General features: G+C 45.7%; 6 protein-coding genes across 7 annotated transcripts in view; 4 read left to right on the forward strand and 2 right to left on the reverse strand.

Moving 5' to 3' along the window:
- Positions 1-19,336, forward strand: part of LOC144698460 (uncharacterized) — a 404,975-nt gene that overhangs the window by 239,582 nt on the left and 146,057 nt on the right. The gene's annotated exons all lie outside the window — the stretch shown is intronic.
- Positions 1-19,336, forward strand: part of LOC144696903 (uncharacterized) — a 147,667-nt gene that overhangs the window by 118,445 nt on the left and 9,886 nt on the right. Inside the window, exons 2-3 of one of the 2 annotated variants that reach the window (XM_078568617.1) lie at positions 144-911; positions 8,907-9,670. The exons of the other annotated variant lie outside the window; for it this stretch is intronic. Of the exons in view, the coding sequence (XP_078424743.1) occupies positions 144-911; positions 8,907-9,670 (1,532 nt within the window). The remainder of the gene's footprint in view (positions 1-143; positions 912-8,906; positions 9,671-19,336) is intronic. 2 annotated transcript variants of the gene reach the window in all.
- Positions 1-19,336, forward strand: part of LOC144697207 (uncharacterized) — a 301,742-nt gene that overhangs the window by 95,652 nt on the left and 186,754 nt on the right. The gene's annotated exons all lie outside the window — the stretch shown is intronic.
- The window catches only part of LOC144697338 (uncharacterized), a 264,249-nt gene that overhangs the window by 89,041 nt on the left and 155,872 nt on the right, over positions 1-19,336 (forward strand). The window lies entirely within an intron of this gene.
- The window catches only part of LOC144696975 (uncharacterized), a 404,367-nt gene that overhangs the window by 6,451 nt on the left and 378,580 nt on the right, over positions 1-19,336 (reverse strand). The window lies entirely within an intron of this gene.
- On the reverse strand, positions 14,364-16,143 carry LOC144697086 (uncharacterized). The gene has a single exon (XM_078568902.1). The coding sequence runs from the start codon at positions 15,787-15,789 to the stop codon at positions 14,863-14,865; it is 927 nt and encodes a 308-aa protein (XP_078425028.1). The 5' UTR covers positions 15,790-16,143; the 3' UTR covers positions 14,364-14,862.

The following is a 19,336-nucleotide window of genomic DNA, read 5'->3' on the forward strand; positions in this document are numbered from 1 at the left end:
AGAGGCCGTTCACCTGCCCTGTGTGTGAGAAGGGATTCAGTGGTTCATCCCTTCTGCAGGCACATCAGCGAGTTCATGCTGTGGAGAGGCCATTCACCAGCTCTGAGTTTGGGAAGGGATTCAGTGACTTAGCCACCCAGCAGAATCACCAAAGAATCCACAGCGGGGAGAGGTCATTCACCTGTTCTGTGTGTGGGAGGGGATTCACGCAGTCATCCAACCTGCTGAAACACCAGCGAGTTCACACTGGAGAGAGGCCATTCACCTGCTTTGAGTGTGGGAAGGGATTCATTAATTCATCCACCCTCCTGCTACACCAGCGAGTTCACACTGGGGAGAGGCCATTCACCTGCTCTGTTTGTGGGAAGGGATTCACTCAATCATCCAACCTCCTGACACACCAGCGAGTTCACGCTGAAGAGAGGTCATTCACCTGCTCTGACTGTGGTAAGGGATTCACGCAGTTATACAACCTGCAGATGCACCAGCGCGTTCACACTGGGGAGAGGCCGTTCACCTGCTCTGTTTGTGGGAAGGGATTCACTCAGTCATCTAACCTCCTTACACACCAGCGAGTTCACAGCAGGGAGAGGCCATACACCTGCTCTGAGTGCGAGAAGGGATTCAGTCTGTCATCCCACCTGCGAACACACCAGCGAATTCACACCGGGGAGAGGCCATACATCTGCTCTCAGTGTGGGAAGGGATTCATAGATTCATCCCATCTGCTGACACACCAGCGAATTCACACTGGGGAAAGACCGTTCACCTGCTCTGAATGTTGTAAGGGATTCACTCAGTTAACCATCCTGCAGAGACACCAGCGAGTTCACACCGGAGAGAGGCCATTCACTTGCTCTCAGTGTGGAAAGAGATTCACTCAGATATCCAATCTGCTGAGACACCAGCGAGTTCACACGTGATTCCAGGGGTTCAATTCTGCTGTTATTGCTGCTGTTAATCACATCCAGGACAGGACTGAAGCATATTGACCCTTACAGTTGGCAAGGAGGGAGAGGCAGAAATAGTGGCTGTGCCACTTTTTATATCCCCCTGAGAGGGCAGATGGGCCTTTTGTTTAACAACTCATCCATAAGACAGCACTTCCAACAGTGTAGAGCTCCCTTGGTGCTGGCACTTGGAAAATTGGCTTTGATTTTTGTGCTTGGGTTCCTTGAACTGGGATTTGAACCCACAACCTTCTGACCCAGAGGTGAGAGTGCTACCCACTGAGCCACGGCTGACACTATAGACAATACAAAGTAGGAAGGGAAAGTTACCCTTGAAAAGCCCGCACCCTTTGCCTCCAACTACGAAATCTAATAATAAAAACTCCAGTATAAATAACATATATTTATTGACAAATGTTGAAATGTTGTGTTACAAACATGAGGTTTTATATGATTGTTTTGTTTTGACACTGTGTTTTCACTTTAGGGTAAAATGGAGGAATGAAGGGGGGTGATGTGACCTGTTCTGAACTCCGCTGATATCAAACCCGGGTGTCTTGACTGTTAAAGATTAAAGGGAGCCCCAGGTTATTTTACTGGAAAGAAGGTGCAGGGTGGTCACACTTGTAGAAAATGGCAAAAGTATCTCTGCTGACAGTGGATGGACTGTTAGTGTCCAAAATCCCAGGAAGATGTTGAAAATTTCAGATTTTGTAAAGGGTTATGCTTTAATTGTCTATTTAGTTTCAAGATAGAATGAAGTTGGGAGTCTAAAGGATAGCTAATTGACATGTCTACCTGGATACAAGGCCCATGTGATTCCCGTTGCCATGGAAATTGGCTTTGAGAGGGAAAGGGTGTCTGGGAAGCTACTGTACGATTGGATTGGAAGGTTTTCAAAGATATCCCTGAATTTCACAGACAGATCAGTCTGCCAGGATGGAGAGAGGGAGGGAACAGATAGAGGTGACAAGTCTGCATGGTTCACCATGCAGCAATGTGGGTGGGACTTCACGCTCAGGTTGAAAAGACCAAATTTGAGAGGATTTAAAACAAGGCTGGAAGATTCACCTTGCTTGAGTTAGAGGGAGAATCCTCTGGAGAACCTTCATGGTGAAAGTCAGTTCTGGCATTAATAATTGCCAGACTTGGCAAAGAAAAGAATGGAAATAAACCCTCGGGGGCGAAGAATCACTTTGGACTGGTTCTGGGAGTATTGAGTGTCATCTTCAGGAACAGAGTATAATATAACCATGGAGTAAGATTTTTAATTGTGTCAAAAGTAAAGGAGCAGAATTGTGTTTTATAGTTTAAGGTATACGTATACTTTGCCTACAAACGTAGTGTTTTGTCAACGTTGCTTCTAGTTTATTGCAGTAAAAGTGATAAAATTTGAAGTCTTGTCATGTGATCCCTTAATTTGTTCACTGGGAATTTGAATTTCTTTTTAGAAATTAGCAGTCTTTACAGAGATCCTAACATTTGGTTTAGAGCCACAAGTTTCAATTTCCCATATGAGCCTCCAGCACCTTTCTGTCTCTCTATTGCTTGTGTCAATGACAGCCAGGCGACAGAGCTGAGTGCTGAATTTAGCTGAGAATAACGGGGCCTGCGCCCCAGTTGGGAAACTGCCATGGGTGTCGCACTGATAGAGAGACAGGAAGGTGCTGGAGGACTGACTGGGAAATGGGCCTCCAACCAATTGGGACAGGGGGAGGTGACTGGGGCTAATGGTGATGTGACGCCAGAGGTTCAGTGTCCAAAGCGAGGAGTCACGGGAACAGGGTACAGAGGAGCCAAAGAGAAACCATTTGGGTCCAGAACATTTTGTACATCCTTTTACTGTGGTTGTCTTTGATCACCAAGCTATTTCTGTTTTCTTAACCATTTTCCATTTCATTGATAAACTTTTGTCAATAAAAATACTTGATTTTTCTGGACTTCTCCCGATTAAAGTTATGCATTTCAGGGAAAGTGGGTGAGAGGGGTTGGCAGGCTCTTGAACGGAAAGTGAGTCCCTCTAAGGTAATTTGCAAAGGAGCCAGAGGGGGAGGTGAGATTTGATTTTTCTTTTGACGCATAATGTTAGAAAATGGGGTTCAGGGAATCCATCGTGATTCACTAACTTATTAAAGTTCTTTGAGGAAGTAACAAGAAATGTGGATAAAGGGGAACCTGTAGATGTGGTTTACTTAGATTTCCAGAAGGCATTTCACAAGATGCCACTGCAAAAGTTACTGCACAAAATAAGAGCTCGTAGTGGAGGCAGTAACATATTAGCATGGGTAGAGGATTGGTTAGCTAACAGGAAACAGAGAGTAGGCATAAATGGGTCATTTTCGGGTTGGTAAGATGTGACAAATGGATGCCACAGGAGATCAGCGCTGGGCCCTCCACCATTTACAATCTGTATCAATGACTTGGATGATGGAATCGAATGTATGGTGTCTAAATTTGCTGATGACACACAGATATGTAGGAAAATAATTTGTGAAGAGGACTTAAGGAATCAGCAAAGGGATATAGATGGTTAAGTGAATGGGCAAAAAAATGGCAGATGGAGTCGAATGTGGGAAAATGTGAACTTATCCACTTTGGCAGGAACAGTTAAAAAGAAAACCCATATTATTTAAAGAGAGAGAGATTGCAGAACTCTGAGGTATGGAGGGATCTGGGTGACCTGGTACATGAACCACAAAAAATATGCAGATATAGCAAGTGATTAGAAAGGCAAATGACAGGTTGGTGTTTATTGGAAGGGGAATAGAATATAAAAGTAAGGATGTTTTCCTGCAGTTGTACAGGGCCTTGGTGAGACCACATTTCAAGTACTGTGTACAATTTTGGTCTCCTTACTTAAGAAATTACACAATTGCGTTCGAAGCAGTTCAGAGAAGGTTCACTTGCCTGATTCCTGGAATGAGGGGGTTATCCTCTGAGGAAAGGTTGGACAGGTTAGGCCTGTATCCATTGGAGTTCAGAAGAATGAGAGATGATCTTATTGCAACTTATAAGATCCTGAGGGGACTTGAAAGGGTGGATGCTGAAAGGATGTTTCCCCTTGTTGGAGAGAATAGACATTGAGGACACGGTTTAAAAATGTGTCTCCCATTTAAGACAGAGATGAGGAGAAATTTGTTCTCTCGGGGGGTTCCGAGACTGTGGAACTCTCTTTCCCAGGGAGTGGTGGAGGCCGGGTCACTGAATAGTTTTAAGGCTGAGTTTCATAGATACTTGACTGCCAAAGGTGAGAAAGGAGATAGGGTGTCGAAAGTAAAGTGGAGCTGAGCCCACAATCAGATCAACCATGAACTTATTGAATAGTGAAGCAGGCTCAAGGGGCAGAATGGCCTACTCCTGCTCCTAATTTGTATGTATTAACCCTTTATCCCCTTTTCCCTAACTCTGAAATGATTCACAGTGATAACCCTTATTGGTGACAGCGGTTAGATTTTATTCAGTATAAATAAGACCTGACACATGCTCATGTCTGAGCAGTAGTATTAAAGTGCAGCAGCATTACCATTACACTCTGGGTAGAAGCACCATCTCCACGTAAATGTTCCCTGGCCTGCGCCAGATGCCATGGCACCAGTCAATGCAATACGTAAAACCTCTACAAATCTCTGTGCTCGAGGAATCCCTTCTAATACTTTTTTACATCAGAAAGTCTATAGAGACTGATTTAACCCAATCATTGCTGAGCTAACATTTGAACGGACCAATTACAAAACCTGTCATTGAACCATCTGTACCCGCCCAAGCCACGTCAAACTCTCAAACAATTGGCTTCCCACGCTCCGTCCCTGGTACAGGGAGTCAGCTTTCCCATGCCAAGCAGTGAAAACATGGTGGCCTTGATACCCAGGTGTCATCTAGGATTCAAGGCACTCTTGTTTTCTCTGTCCTGTGGAAGCTGTTCATCTCCCTGTTCCCACATAGCAAGTCGTCTGTTTTCAGCTCTGCCAGATTTCGGCTGAAGTTTGGCCCCTTTTACATCTTTCGGATCAATAAAACATTTGGTCAGTGAAGACCCAAACCACAATTTCCCATCCTGTCACCGGTCAACCATCCTCACCCAGAGGAATCACAACAGGAATAAAAACAGGAGAAGTGTAACAAGCAAATTAAAAATAAATACACAGCCATAGTTTTAAATTTACTGTTCCCTAATTAGCAAGAAAACCCAAAGTAGAGGGTCCCCCAGGATTCTTACAGTCCACATCTTGAGGGGGAGGAGAACTCTCTCTCCGACCCCTCACTCAATTTTACTCCGTTATTTTCCAATTCTGTTCTGGACCCACCTGGGGTAACATGTACTCAATCTTTTCTTCTCCTGAAGGAGCGCTGTCAGTTCGAGGTTACTAGTACATAAGGACATATGCTTCAAGCAACAGATCAAGCATGGATGTAAAAGATTCTCCAGCTCTCTCCTCACCCCTGTGCAACTTATGGAGAGTTCTCACTCAGGATTATTTCTCCCAATGCCCTAATTGTCCCAATCCATTATTTTTTATCCCTTTCGCTTCAGTTTTACTCACTTTTCACCATGACTGGTGTCTTTAATTCTATCCTGATTGTATTAAAGTCAGTTTCTCTCTGGAGCGTGTGTCAGTGCCTTGATCACATCAAAATGTTGTCTCATTCCTCTGGCCACATTAACCATTCCATGTCATACTGTTTGACAAGTCGCTGTGTATGTTTGGGACTCTTCCATGTATTTCACCATGAATTTCCTTCTATTAGTTGCTTAACATCTAACAAATCACATCTGCACGTACACTGGTATCCCAATAGCATGACAGACATTTTTTGACTTTCATGTTATCTTATCTAAAGTTCATGAGGGCAGTGGGGGGTGGGTGGGAGGTGGGGGGGGAAGCGGGTGTGTGTGTGTGTGTGTGGGGTTGGTGGGTCTGCCTCAAGAGCTTTGCTGATCTCACTCTGCGGTCCCGATATTTCAGGTAGTGGCCAGGATTTCAACTGTGGTTTTCTTTAGCAAAAGGGTTCCAAGGCAAATGATATAAACATTTCCAAGAGAAAGCTATCGACTTATTCATCTTGTCTACACTTCCCTGAATTTCACTAGAATCTACATGGATACCAGATTGATCTATTCCATTCAACTACACCCAAGGTGAGTTATTCCAATTCCTTCACTGCCCAGTGGAATTGTAAACATTCCCATTTTATTCCAGGCATGAACATATCTTGTTTCTTTGTTCTGGCTGGGACTGTTCTCCTTGGAGCAAAGGAGGTTGAGGGGAGATTTGATAGAGGTGGACAAGATTATGACAGGTTTACATCAGCTGGGCAAAGAAAAGCTGTTCCCGCCAAGGACAAGGGGACAGAGGTTGAAGGTTTTAAGTGAGAGTTGTGGGGGGGGAAGTGAGGAAGAAGTTTTTGGTACACAGCAAGTGAGAATGACCTGGAACTCGCTGCCTATGAGGTGGTGCAATCAGAGATGATGAATGATTTCAAAAGAAAATTGGGTGGGCACTTGGAGGCAATAAACTTGCAGGGGGAGAAGGACTTAGCGGTTGATCTGTCTAGGGAAGAGTGTGTAGATAGCCTGGATCATGTTGAGATCAAAAAAGAGGTGTTAGGCGTCTTGAAGAATATTAAGGTGGCTAAGTCCCCAAGGCCAGATGGGATCTACCCCCGGGTACTGAGGGAGGCAAGGGAGGAGATTGCTGGGGCCTTGACAGAAATCTTTGTATCCTCACTGGCTACGGGTGAGGTTCCAGAGGACTGGAGAATGGCCAATGTTGTTCCATTAAGAAGGGTAGCAGGTATAATCCAGGAAATTACAGGCCGGTGAGCCATACGTCAGTGGTAGGGAAATTATTGGAGAAGATTCTTCATGACAGGATTTACTACCATTTGGAAGCAAATGGGCATATTAGTGAGAGGCAGCATGGTTTTGTGAAGGGGAGGTCGTGTCTCACTAACTTGATCGAGTTTTTCGAGCACGTGACAAAGATGATCGACGATGGAAGGGCAGTGGATGTTATATACATGGATTTCAGTAAGGCCTTTGTCAAGGTCCCTCATAGCAGACTGGTGCAGAAGGTAAAGTCGCATGGGATCAGAGGTGAGCTGGCAGGATGGATACAGAATTGGCTTGGTTATAGAAGACAGAGGGTAGTAGTGGAAGGGTGCTTTTCTGAATGGAGAGCTGTGACTAGTGAAGTTCCGCAGGGATCAGTGCTGGGACCTTTGCTGTTTGTGGTATACATAAATGATTTGGAGGAAAATGTAACTGGGCTAATTAGTAAGTTTGCAGACGACACTAAGGTTGGAGGAGTTGCAGATAGTGAAGATAGTGAAGAGGATTGTCAAAGGATACAACGGGATATAGATCGGTTGGAGACTTGGGCGGAGAAATGGCAGATGGAGTTTAATCCAGACAAATGCGAGGTAATGCATTTTGGAAGGTCTAATACAGGCAGGAATTATACAGTAAATGGCAGAACCCTTAAGTGCATCGACGGGCAGAGGGATCTGGGTGTACAGGTCCACAGGTCACTGAAAGTGGCAACGCAGGTGGATAAGGTAGTCAGGAAGGTATATGGCATGCTTGCCTTCATTGGCAGGGGTATTGAGTATAGAAGCTGGGAAGTCATGCTGCAGCTGTATAGAACCTTGGTTAGGCCACATTTGCAATATTGCGTGCAATTCTGGTCACCACATTACCAGAAGGATATGGAGGCGTTGGAGAAGGTGCAGAGGAGGTTTACCAGGATGCTGCCTGGTCTGGAGGTTATTAGCTATGAGGAGAGGTTGGAGAAACCCGGATTGTTCTCACTAGAGCGACGGAGATTGAGGGGCGACTTGATAGACGTGAATCCAGGAAGGGTGCAGACTCTGGAAAGGTTGGCCCAGGTCTCTCTCTCTCTCTTAAAGACATTGACATCCTTTGCTCCCTCAGCTTGACGCATTTATTTGTCTGGCTAAAAGGATGGTCTCTTTCCTAATGTTCACAATTAAAGGGGTGGTTTCCCCTGGAGACGGCTGACATTTAAGGGGGCAGTAAATGAATATAAGACGGGGATATGTCTAGTTGTTGTTCGATGACTTGTCCATATACCATTTAAGGCTTTATAAACTTAATTTATTCTTAATTGTTGGCTTATAATGTATTGTAGCTACAGTTATATATTTCCAGTCAGAGTCATTATCGCAGAGAAAGAGTATATTCAGCAGCTCGAGTCCATGCTGAATCACATCCCAGTTTATTTCCTTCAAGGGTCCCATCCAGTTTCATTTTGGAATCATTCATTGTCTCTGCTTCCACCACCCTCATAGGCAGTGAGTTCCAGGCCATAAGCACTTGCTGCAGAATTTCACCTCATTCTCTCTGTATTGCTAATCAGTAAATATACATATATATTTCTATACATAGGTATTTAGGTTAGCAGCCTGCCTAAGATTTTCAGGTCTCTGTGTCCAGGACAGGAAAAAGTGACCATGGATCTGCCGATCAGCATGAATCGGCACCTTCAGGAGAATTGGGAGGGTGTGTATTAGGTACAGCAGAATGAAAATGGAGGGCAAGTGTATGGGATGGAGATTTATATTTGACAGTGATGATTTTTATAAATTCCTTCCACAGGATATTAGAAGGGGAAGATTTGCAGACAGAAATCTCAAATCTAGCTTCACTTCAAGATCTGACAGAGTCATTTGATTTATTGGGTCTTGAATATCACTGGCCCTTTGAACCAAGCAGGAGAAATCTTTGTCTGTTCTGTCTGCTTCAAAAGGTTTTAAGCCTCAGTGTGACTGGAAAAGTACCGAGAGAGACGCACCCGAGTGAGTGTTCCAGTGCACTGACTGTGGAAGACCTTTAACCAGACACACAGGCTGAAAAATCTTTGCCCCATTCACAGTGTGGAGAGACCACACATGCACTTTGTGTGTGGATGAAGCTGCCTTTGATCATTGAATCTGGAGAGACACAAGGACACGCGCACCATGGAGAAACCGTGGAAATGTAGGGACTGTGGGAAGGGATTCAAAGCCCCATCTGAGCTGGAGATTCATCGACGCAGTCACACTGGGGAGAGGCCGTTCACCTGCCCCGAGTGTGGGAAGGGATGCAGTGATTCATCCAACCTGCTGATGCACCAGCGAGTTCACACTGGGGAAAGACCATACACCTGCTCTGAGTGCGGGAAGGGATTCACTCGGTTATCGAATTTGCAGACACACCAGCGAGTTCACAATGGGGAGCGGCCATTCATCTGTTCTGAGTGTAAGAAGGGATTTACTAATTCATCCAATCTGCAGAAACATAAGCGAGTTCACACTGGGGAGAGGCCATTCAGCTGTTCTGAGTGTGGCAAGGCATTTAATCAGTTATCCCACCTGCTAACACACCAGCCAGTTCACACTGGCGAGAGGCCATTCACTTGCTCTGAGTGTGGAAAGGGATTCGTTCAGTTATCCAGGCTACTGTTACACCAGCGAGTTCACACTGGCGAGAGGCCATTCACCTGCGCTGTGTGTGGGAAAGGATTCACACAGTCATCCACCCTGCTTTGTCATCAGCGAGTTCACAGTGGGGAGAAGCCTTTCACGTGTTCCACATGTGGGAAGGGATTCACTCAGTCATCCAGCCTGCTGACACACCAGCGAGTTCATACAGGGGAGAGGCCATTCATCTGTTGTGTGTGTGGGAAGGGATTCACTCAATTATCCAACCTGCTGACACACCAGTGAGTTCACAAGTGATTGCAGAGTTGGATTCTGCTGTTATTGCTGCTGTTAATCACATCCAGGACTGAACCATGTTCATTCTGACACTTGGTGAAGAGGGAGCGTCGGAGGGTTTCTTTCTGCTGGACTGGCCGGTCTGAACGACTTTGATCTGATGCTCTTTGAGCCTGGGAGTGCACATTTCCACTGAAATGATCCACAAAAGCCGGTGAAGTACATTTATCTTCTCCTGGATAGCGAATAGTGTTTTTCCAACCGCTACAGGTAGATCTAAAATAAATACATTTGTCTCTGTTCCATTGAGTCTGCAGCACAAGAGCAGGCCAGTCAGCTCAATTGATCTCTGTCAGTATTTAAGCTCCACATGAGCCTCCACCCACCCCTCTTCATCTCCCCTCATCAGAATATCCTTCTATTCCTTTCTCCCTGATGTATGTATCTAGCTTCCCCTTAAATGTATTCATGCTATTCACCTCAACCACTTGCTGTGGTAGTGAGTTCCACATTCTCACCACTCGCTGGGTAGAGGTTTCTCATGAAATCCATATTGGATTATTGATCCCCTTCATCATCTTAAAGACTTCCATCAAATCTCCCCTCAACCTCCTTTGCTCCAAGGAGATCAACCCCAGCCTGACGTCTACAATAAAGAGCAAATCAAAGATGTTAATGCCTGAAATCAATTGGGAATGTTTGATTTCTGTTTTAAAGATATGATGAATATATTGTATTGGACAGTAAAGGAATTGGAGTAACTCACCCGGGTGATCAGTGGAATGTATCAATCTGGTAACCACCTACATTCTAGTGAAAGTCAGGGAGGTGTACATGACATGAATAAGTTGATAGATTTCTCTGGATATTTCTATCATTTGCCTCTGAACCTTTTTTTTAACGAAAATCACATTTGAAAACCGAAAGGTGTAAAAGGGGCTGACCTTCAGCAGAAATCTGGCAGAGCTGAGAACAGACGACTTGCTATGTGGGAACAGGGAGACGAACAACTCCCAGAGGACAGGGAAAACAAGAGTGCCTTGAATCCTAGATGACACCTGGGTGTCAAGACCACCATGTTTTCACTGCTTGGCATAGGATTGCTGACTCCCTGTCAGCAATCCTGTTTGAGAGTTTGATGTGGCTTGGGAAGGTACAGATGGTTCAGTGACAGGTATTGTAATTGGTACATTCAAATGTTAGCTCAGCAATGATTGGGTTAAATCAGTCTCCATAGATTTTGTGATGTAAAAAGTATCAGAAGGGATTCCCCGAGCACAGAGATTTGTAGAGGTTTTACATATTGCATTGACTGGTGCCATGGCATCTGGGGCAGAGCAGGGAGCATTTACGTGGAGATGGTGCTTCTACCCAGAGTGTAATGGTAATGCTGCTGCACTTTGATACTACTGCTCAGACATGAGCATGTGTCAGGTCTTATTTATACTGAATAAAATCTAACCACTGTCACCAATAAGGGTTATCACTGTGAATCATTTCAGAGTTTGGGAAAGGGGATAAAGGGCTAATTGACTCCCTGAACCCCATTTTCTAACATCGCTTTGTCAAAAATAAAATCTCATCTCCCCCTCTGGCTCCTTTGCCAATTACCTTAGAGGGATTCACTTTCTGTTAAAGGGCCTGCCAACCCCTCTCACCCACTTTCCCTGAAGTGCAGAAATCTAATCATGAAAAGCCCAGAAAAATCAAATCTTTTTACTGATAAAAGTTTATTAATGAAATTGAACATGGTTAAAAAAACAAACAAAATTACTCGAGGATCACGACAATCAGAGTAAAAGGATGTGCAAATGTTCTGGACCCAAATGGTTTCTCTTCGGCTCCTCTGTACCCTGTTCCCGTGACTCCCCGCTTTGGACACAGGGGCACTAAACCCCGGGGGTCAGGTCACTCCCTCCCGCGCCCCGATTGGTTGGAGGCCCATTTCCCAGTCAGTCCTCCAGCACCTTCCTGTCTCTCTGTCAGTGCGACGCCCATGGCAGTTTCCCAACTGGGGCACAGGCCCCGTTATTCTCAGCTAAATTCAGCCCTCAGCTCCGTCGCCTGGCTGTCATTGACACCAGCAATAGAGAGACAGAAAGGTGCTGGAGGCTCAAATGGGAAGTCGAAACTTGTAGCTCTGAACCAACATTTCAACATTTGTCAGTTAAACACTTGTTATTTATACTGGGGATTTTAGTATTAGATTTAGACACTGGAGGCAAAGGGTAACTTTCCATTTCTAACTTTGTATTGTCTATAGTGTCAGCCGTGGCTCAGTGGGTAACACTCTCATCGCTGAGTCAGGAGGCTGTGGGTTCAAATCCCACACCAGGAACCTGACGACAAAAATCAAAGCCAACATTCCCAGTGCCAGCACTGAGGGAGTGCTGCACTGTCAGTGCAACCTTCTCTCGAATGAGATGTTGAACTGCCAGCCCTGTCTGCCCTCTCAGGTGGATACAAAAGATCCCAAAACCACTATTTTGAAGAAGAGCAGGGGAGTTATCCCCGGTGTCCTGGCCAATATCCATCCCTCAATCAACATCACTAAAAACAGATCATCTGGTTATTATCACATTGCTGTGTGTGGGAATCTTGCTGTGTGTAAATTGGCTGCAGCATTTCCTACATTACAACAGTGACTACACCTCAAAAGTCCTTCATTGGCTGTAAAGCGCTTTGGGACGTCCTGTGGTCATGAAAGGCACTACAGAAATGCAAGCCCTTGTTTAATTGTCAGCAAACGTGCATTTATTACACTCAGTCCCTCATCGAAATCATTCATAGAGATTGAGAGCTGATTTTGTGTGTCAACCTCTTCTTTAACACCTTTCCAAATGCTTTTTGAACATCCAAACACACCACATCCAAGATGAGGAATTTTTTGTTTTAAAAATCACAGCGAGTTGTTGTGATTTGGAATTCACTGCCTGAAAACGCGCTGGAAGCAAATTCAACTGTATCTTTCAGAAGGGAATGGGGCAGATTCTTGAAAGGAAAAGAAAATTGCAGGGCGATGGGATTAATTGGACAGCTCTTTCAAAGAGCCAGCAGGAGCACGATGGGCCGAATGGCCTCCTTCTGTGCTCTATGAGCCTCGTGTGCCTTGAAAGGGAGGGGATCATCTTCATTGTGGGTGACATATTAAAGAAAGCAGTGCCTCCTCTTCTCTGTATGTTTAGTTTAACACTTAAATCTCCCCTTAACATTCTCTGAGGTGGCAGATGGAATTTCATACAGAGAAGTGGGAGGTGATGTAATTTGGCAGAGGGGATAGGGAGAGGAAATATAGACTTAATGGCACAGTTCTAAAGAGTGAGCAGGGGCAGAGGGACCTGGGGGTTCATGTGCAGAGATCATTGAAGGTGGCAGGACACAGTGAGAGAGGAATTAGCAAAGCACATGGGATCTTAGGCTTCAGAAATAGAAAAATTGAGAACAAAAGCAGGGAAGTTTTTCTGAAGCTTTATAAAGCTCTGGTTAGGCCACAACTACAGTATTGAGTCCAGTTCTGGTCACCACACTTTAGGAAGGATGTGAGGGTCCCTGAGAGGGTGGAGAGGAGATTTACCAGAATGATTCCAGGGATGAGGGATTTTAAATACAAGGTTAGGTTGGAGAAGCTGGGGTTGTTCTCCTTGGAGCAAAGGAGGTTGAGGGGAGATTTGATAGAGGTGTGCAAGATTATGACAGGTTTAGATAGAGTGGACAAAGAAAAGCTGTTCCCATTCACTGATGGTAAAGGATGAGGAGGGATACGGATTTAAGGTTTTGTACAGGAGATATATCTATGTCACCGTTCCTTCACTATCGCTGGGTCAAAATCCTGGAACTCCCTCCCTAACAGCACTGTGGGTGTACCTATACCACATGGACTGCAGCGGTTGAAGATGGCAGCTCAACACCACCTTCTCAAGGCAATTAGGGATGGGCAATAAATGCTGGCCTAGCCAGAGACACCCACATCCCATGAAAGAATGAAAATGAAAAGATATGGGGGGGAATTTAAGGAGGAACATTTTTACACAGTGAGTGTTAATGACTTGGAACTCGCTGTCTGCAAGGTGGGTGGAAGCAGAGACAGTGAACGGTTTCCAAAGGAAACTGGATGGGCAGTTGAGGGAAATAAATTTTAAGGGTGACAGGGATAGAACGAGGCAATGGGACTGACTGGTTTGCTCTGCAGTGAGCCGGCATGGACACGATGAGCTGAATGGACTCCTTCTCTACCCTAATAACTCTGTGATTTAAAAAGAACAATTTCAGCTGCTCCAGTCTCTCCAACTAACTGAATTCCCTCATCCCTGGGGCCATTCTCGTAAATCTCCTCTGCACCCTCTCGAAGAACTTCACATCTTTCCTAAAGTGTGGGGCCCAGATATCTCCATTCTAGAGAGATAGAATTAAAAAGCAGGGAGGTTATGTTTAACTTGTTTCGAACCATGGTTAGACTACACTGGGAGTACTGTCAACATTTGTGATCTCCATTTAGAAAAAGGAAATAAGGGGCAACAAAGATTCACAAGAATAATACCAGAACTGAGAGCATTTAACCCTCAGGAAAGGCTGGGGCAGCTTTTCTCTAGAAAAGAGAAGACTGAAGGGTGACCTGATGGAAGTCTTTAAGATATTGATGGGGTTCAATAATCCAGCAGGGATTTCATGAGAAACCTCTTGACCCAGTGAGTGGTGAGAATGTGGAACTCGCTCCCACAGCGAGTGGTTCAGGTGAATAGCATGAATATATTTAAGTGGAAGCTAGATACATACATGAGGGAGAAATGAATAGAAGGATATGCTGATGAGGGGAGATGAAGAGGGGTGGGTGGAGGCTCATGTGGAGCATAAATACTGACAGAGACCAATTGAGCCGACTGGCCTGGCTCTGTTCTGCAGACTCAATGGAACAGAGACAAATGTATTTATTTTAGATCTACCTGTAGTGGTAGGAAAAACACTATTTACTCTCCAGGATAAAATAAATGTACTTCATCAACTTTTGTGGATCATTTCAGTGGAAATGTGCACTCCCAGGCTCAAAGAGCATCAGCCACTGGAAGCAAAGTCGTGAGACCAGCCAGTCCAGCAGAAAGAAACCCTCCGACCCTCCCACTTCACCAAGTGTCAGAGTGAACATGGTTCAGTCCTGGATGTGATTAACAGCAGCAATAACATCAGAATACAACCCTTGGAATCACTTGTGAACTCGCTGGTGTCTCAGCAGGCTGGATAAATGAATGAATCCCTTCCTACATAGAGAACAGATGAATGGCCTCTCTCCAGTGTGGCCTCGCTGATGTGTCAGCAGGTCGGATGACTGAGTGAATCCCTTCCTACATTCAGAGCAGGTGAATAGCCTCTCCCCAGTGTGACCTCGCTGGTGTCTCAGCAGGCTCGATGACTGAGTGAAGCGCTTCCCACACTCAGAGCAGGTAAACAGTCTCTCCCCTGTGTGAACCCACCGGTGTGTCTGCAGGCTACATAACCGAGTGAATTGCTTCCCACACTCAGAGCAGGAGAATGGTGTCTCTCGGGTGTGAACCCGCCTGTGTGTCTGCAGGTCAGATGACTGAGTGAATGCCTTCCCACATTCAGAGCAGGTGAATGGCCTCTCCCGAATGTGTACTCGCTTGTGCTTCCGCAGGGCAGATGAATCACTGAATCCTTTCCCACACCCAGGGCAGGTGAACGGTCTTTCCCCGGTGTGAATTCGCTGGTGTGTGTGCAGGCTGGATAACTGACTGAATCCCTTCCCACACTCAGAGCAGACGAATGGTGTCTCTCTGGTGTGAACTCGCTGATGTGTCAGTAGGTTGAATGGCTGAGTGAAGCCCTTCCCACACTCTGAACAGGTGAATGGCCTCTCCCCGGTGTGAACCCACCAGTGTGTCTGCAGGTGGGATGACCGAGTGAATCTCTTCCCACACTCAGAGCAGGAGAATGGCCTCTCCGTGGTGTGAAGAGCCTGGTGTGTCAGAAGGTTCGATAACTGACTGAATCCCTTCCCACACACAGAGCAGGTGAACGGCCTCTCCCCAGTGTGACTGCGCCGATGAATTTCCAGCTTCGAGGGGGATGTGAACCCCTTCCCACAGTCCCCAAATTTCCACGGTTTCCCCATGGTGCGGGTGTCCTTGTGTCTCTCCAGGTTCGATGTTCAGTTGAATCCTCGTCCACAATCAAAACACTTTTACGGTCTCTCTACGTTGCAATGTCAAATCAGTCTGTTTACCTGGTTGATGCTCCTTGACAGTCAGTGCACTGGAACAGTCACTCGGGTGTGTGTGTCTTAGTGCTTGTCCAGTCACACTGATGTTTAAAATGTTCTGAAGCAGATAGAACAGACAAACATTGCTTCTTCTAGATTCAACGGCCGATGATATTCAGGTCCCATTAAACCGCGTGACTCTGTCAGATCTTGACGTGATGTTTGGTTTGAGATTTCTGTCTGCAAATCCTCCCCTTCTGATATCCTGTAAAAGGAGTTTGCAAAATCAGTACAGGATAACATTTTAGAACCGACAATTCTAGTTTCCATGGAACATTCTGCCTTCTGTCATTGCCGAAAAGTTGTGAATCTCCCTCCATGCTCACAGTGCTTCACATTATATACACCCTCCCAATTCTGCTGAAGCTGCTGATTCATCCTGAGTGACAGAATCATGCTCATCGCTTTCTGTTTGATACTGTGGTTGTATTGCTCTACACAGACAGTCAGCGTTGACTCAAGTTGCTGAATGGACTCCTTCTGTGCCACAAAGACTCTATGATTAGAGATGCATTATGTAACTACACTAATATATTACAAGACTAGAAATAATTATGAATGAAGTTTAGATGACCGTGAATAATAAAATATGTATCATATAACAACACTAGACATATCTTTGTCCTATCTTAATTTACTGTCCCCTTAAATGTCAGCCATCTCCAGGGGAAACCACCCCTTGAATTGTGAACGTTAGGAAAGAGACCATCCTTTTAGCCAGACAAATAAATGTGTCAAGCTGAGGGAGCAAAGGATGTCAATGTCTTTAAGAGAGAGAGAGAGAGAGAGACCTGGGCCAACCTTTCCAGAGTCTGCACCCTCCCTGGATTCACTTCCTTTCCCTTCAGTTCCTGCAAGTCAACAATTTCCCCCCAGAATGAGAAAAGAAATGGAAAGGGGGAGAAAAGAAAGTGTTTTACTCACAGATGTTGGACACAGGAGTAAGTTTTAGTCTGTGTGAAGCTCAATCTTCATTCACACAAAGTCCGCGCTCTGATTGGGTGGAGGACCAAAGTCCTTCCGGTCCTCCAAGTCTTCCCATTAGTCAATCTCCTGCCTGAAGACAATGAGGCAGCGGAAGTGTTCGTCGAAGCCGGAGACTCATTGACCCAATGACAAACGAGCGGTTTGTCCAATGAAAATCGCAATTCTTCGCACATGCGCAGCTTCCGCTCACCCTCAGACATGCGCAGTTCCGGGCCGCCCGCCCGCGCGGCGGATAGAGCTATTTCACCAGCGCGGTGGAATGTGGGCCCTGCGGCCGCCATTATCCATCCGGTGCCCAGTCTGCAAACTCCGGGGACAGGGATGGAAAGTGGGGGTGGGGGGCGCAGTGACCCCGCCCTGACACAACGTACATGTGGGTAGTCACTGGATTTGATTGTGACGTCCCCTTAGCAAAACAGTTTGTTAATTTGAGTTGTAAAGATTTAGACACCTGGGTGACATATTGAGGAGGATAATAGGTGAGTGTGAAACTGAGCCCGAGAGTCAGCACCTTCAGGGGAGGAGAATTGGGGAAAAAGCAGGAGGAGGATGGTAGGATGAATTAGAGCTACAATCAATAGGGAGGAACGGAGTATGTGGGGGACAGAGATTTCTCGTTTGAGAGGAGGAAGGATGTTCTATGACAACTGGAATCATCAGTCCTGGATTTCTACCCTTTGTTTTTGTAGTATGTTTGTAATCTGATTTTACAGTGCATTAGTAGGAAGGATTTGCAGACCGGAAACGCAAACCAAACATCACGTCAAGACCTGACAGCATTACTCAACTTATCAGGACCTGACTATCATCAGCCTTTGAATGCTGAATGAGAAATTATTTGTTTGTCTATCCAATGAAAAGTTTTCAGCTATCAGTGTGATGCTTCAATTGGTCATCCAGCTTGGTGATGGACAACTGTAGCCCGACAGGGGATGATCTATGTAAAGCTGGCAGTGGGAGGGGCTTTGAGAAAGCAGCCAAGCTGGAAACTCAACCATGCAGTCACAATAGGGAGAAGACATTCACCTGCTCCATGTGTGGGAAGGGATTCCTTTGCTCATCCACCCTGCTTAGACGTTAACAAGTTCACACTGTGGAGAGGCCCTTTGCTCGCTCCCAGTGTGTGAAGAGGTTCAGAGATTCCTCTCTAGGTGAGAGTCCACTGACCTTCTCTGAATGTTGGAAGGGATTCACTCACTCATTGAGCTTGATAACATATCAATGAGCTCACGTCGGAGCGAGACCAGTCACCTGATCCAACTCGGAAGGGATTCACTCAGTCAGCCAAGCTGCGAATTCACCCTGGGGAGAGGCATTTAAATGCTCAATGTGTGGGAAGGAATTCAGCCAATCCTCCAGCCTGTTGATACACCAGTGAGTTCACACCAGGGAAAGACTGAAAGTTCACTCGCTCGTCCCATCTCCTGACACACCAGCGAGTTCATGTTTGACTGCAGTGGTTGGATTCTGCTGTTATTGCTGCTGTTAATCACATCCAGGACTGAACCATGTTCATTCTGACAGTTGTGAGAAAATCTGAAATTGTCCATTTTGGCAGGGAGAATGTCAGAGAAGCATACTATCTAAATGATGAGAGATTGCAGAGCTCTGACGTGCAAAGGGATTTGTGTGTCTTAGTGCATGAATTGCAAAAGGCTAGTATGCAAGGACAGCAAGTAATTAGGAAAGCTAGTAGAATATTATCATTTATTGCGAGGGGAATTTGATACAAAAGTAGGGAAGTTATGCTTCAGTTATACACAGCACTAGTGAGACTGCATCTGGAGTACTGTCAATTGTATTGGTCGCCTTATTTAAGGAAGGATGTAAATGTGTTGGAAGCAGTTCAGGGAAGATTTACCAGGTTAATATCTGGAATGGGTGGGTTGTCTTCTGAGGAAAGGTTGGACAGGCTGGACTTGTATCCGTTGGAGTTTAGAAGAGTAAGAAGCGACTTGATTGAAACCTTTCAGACCCTGAGGGGTCTTCACAGGGTGGATGTGGAGAGGATGTTTCCACTTAAAGGAGAAATTAAAATGAGGGGATCAATGTTTTAAAATAAGGGGCCGCCCATAAACCTTTGGAACTCTCTCCCTGAAAAGACAGTGGAATCAGAGGGCAGAATTTTCTCCCTGCCGGGAAGCCGATCCCCGCCAGAGAAGCGGGCACTGCTGCCACTTTACGTGGGCAGGCCAATTAAGGCCCACCCAGCGTGACATCCGGTGGGAAGCGCTATGTGCTCCCTGTGCGGGTGGGGATTCCCCAAAAGCGAGAGTGCACTCTTTCGTGCACGTGCACGAAAGAGCGCACATCTCCCTGAGGCTAAGTGCTGCCTCAGGGAGATCGCTTACACTTTTTAAAACATTAATAGAAAAAAAAATCCTTCACATGTCCCCCTCATGTGACAATGTGA

Source organism: Cetorhinus maximus, chromosome 23 (assembly GCF_964194155.1).
Source record: "Cetorhinus maximus chromosome 23, sCetMax3.hap1.1, whole genome shotgun sequence".
NCBI classification, from domain to species: Eukaryota; Metazoa; Chordata; class Chondrichthyes; order Lamniformes; family Cetorhinidae; genus Cetorhinus; species Cetorhinus maximus.

Coding starts and splice junctions, on each gene's coding strand:
- LOC144697086 (XM_078568902.1), bottom strand. CDS start 15,789: ATGGGGAAACCGTGGAAATTTGGGGACTGTGGGAAGGGGTTCACATCC.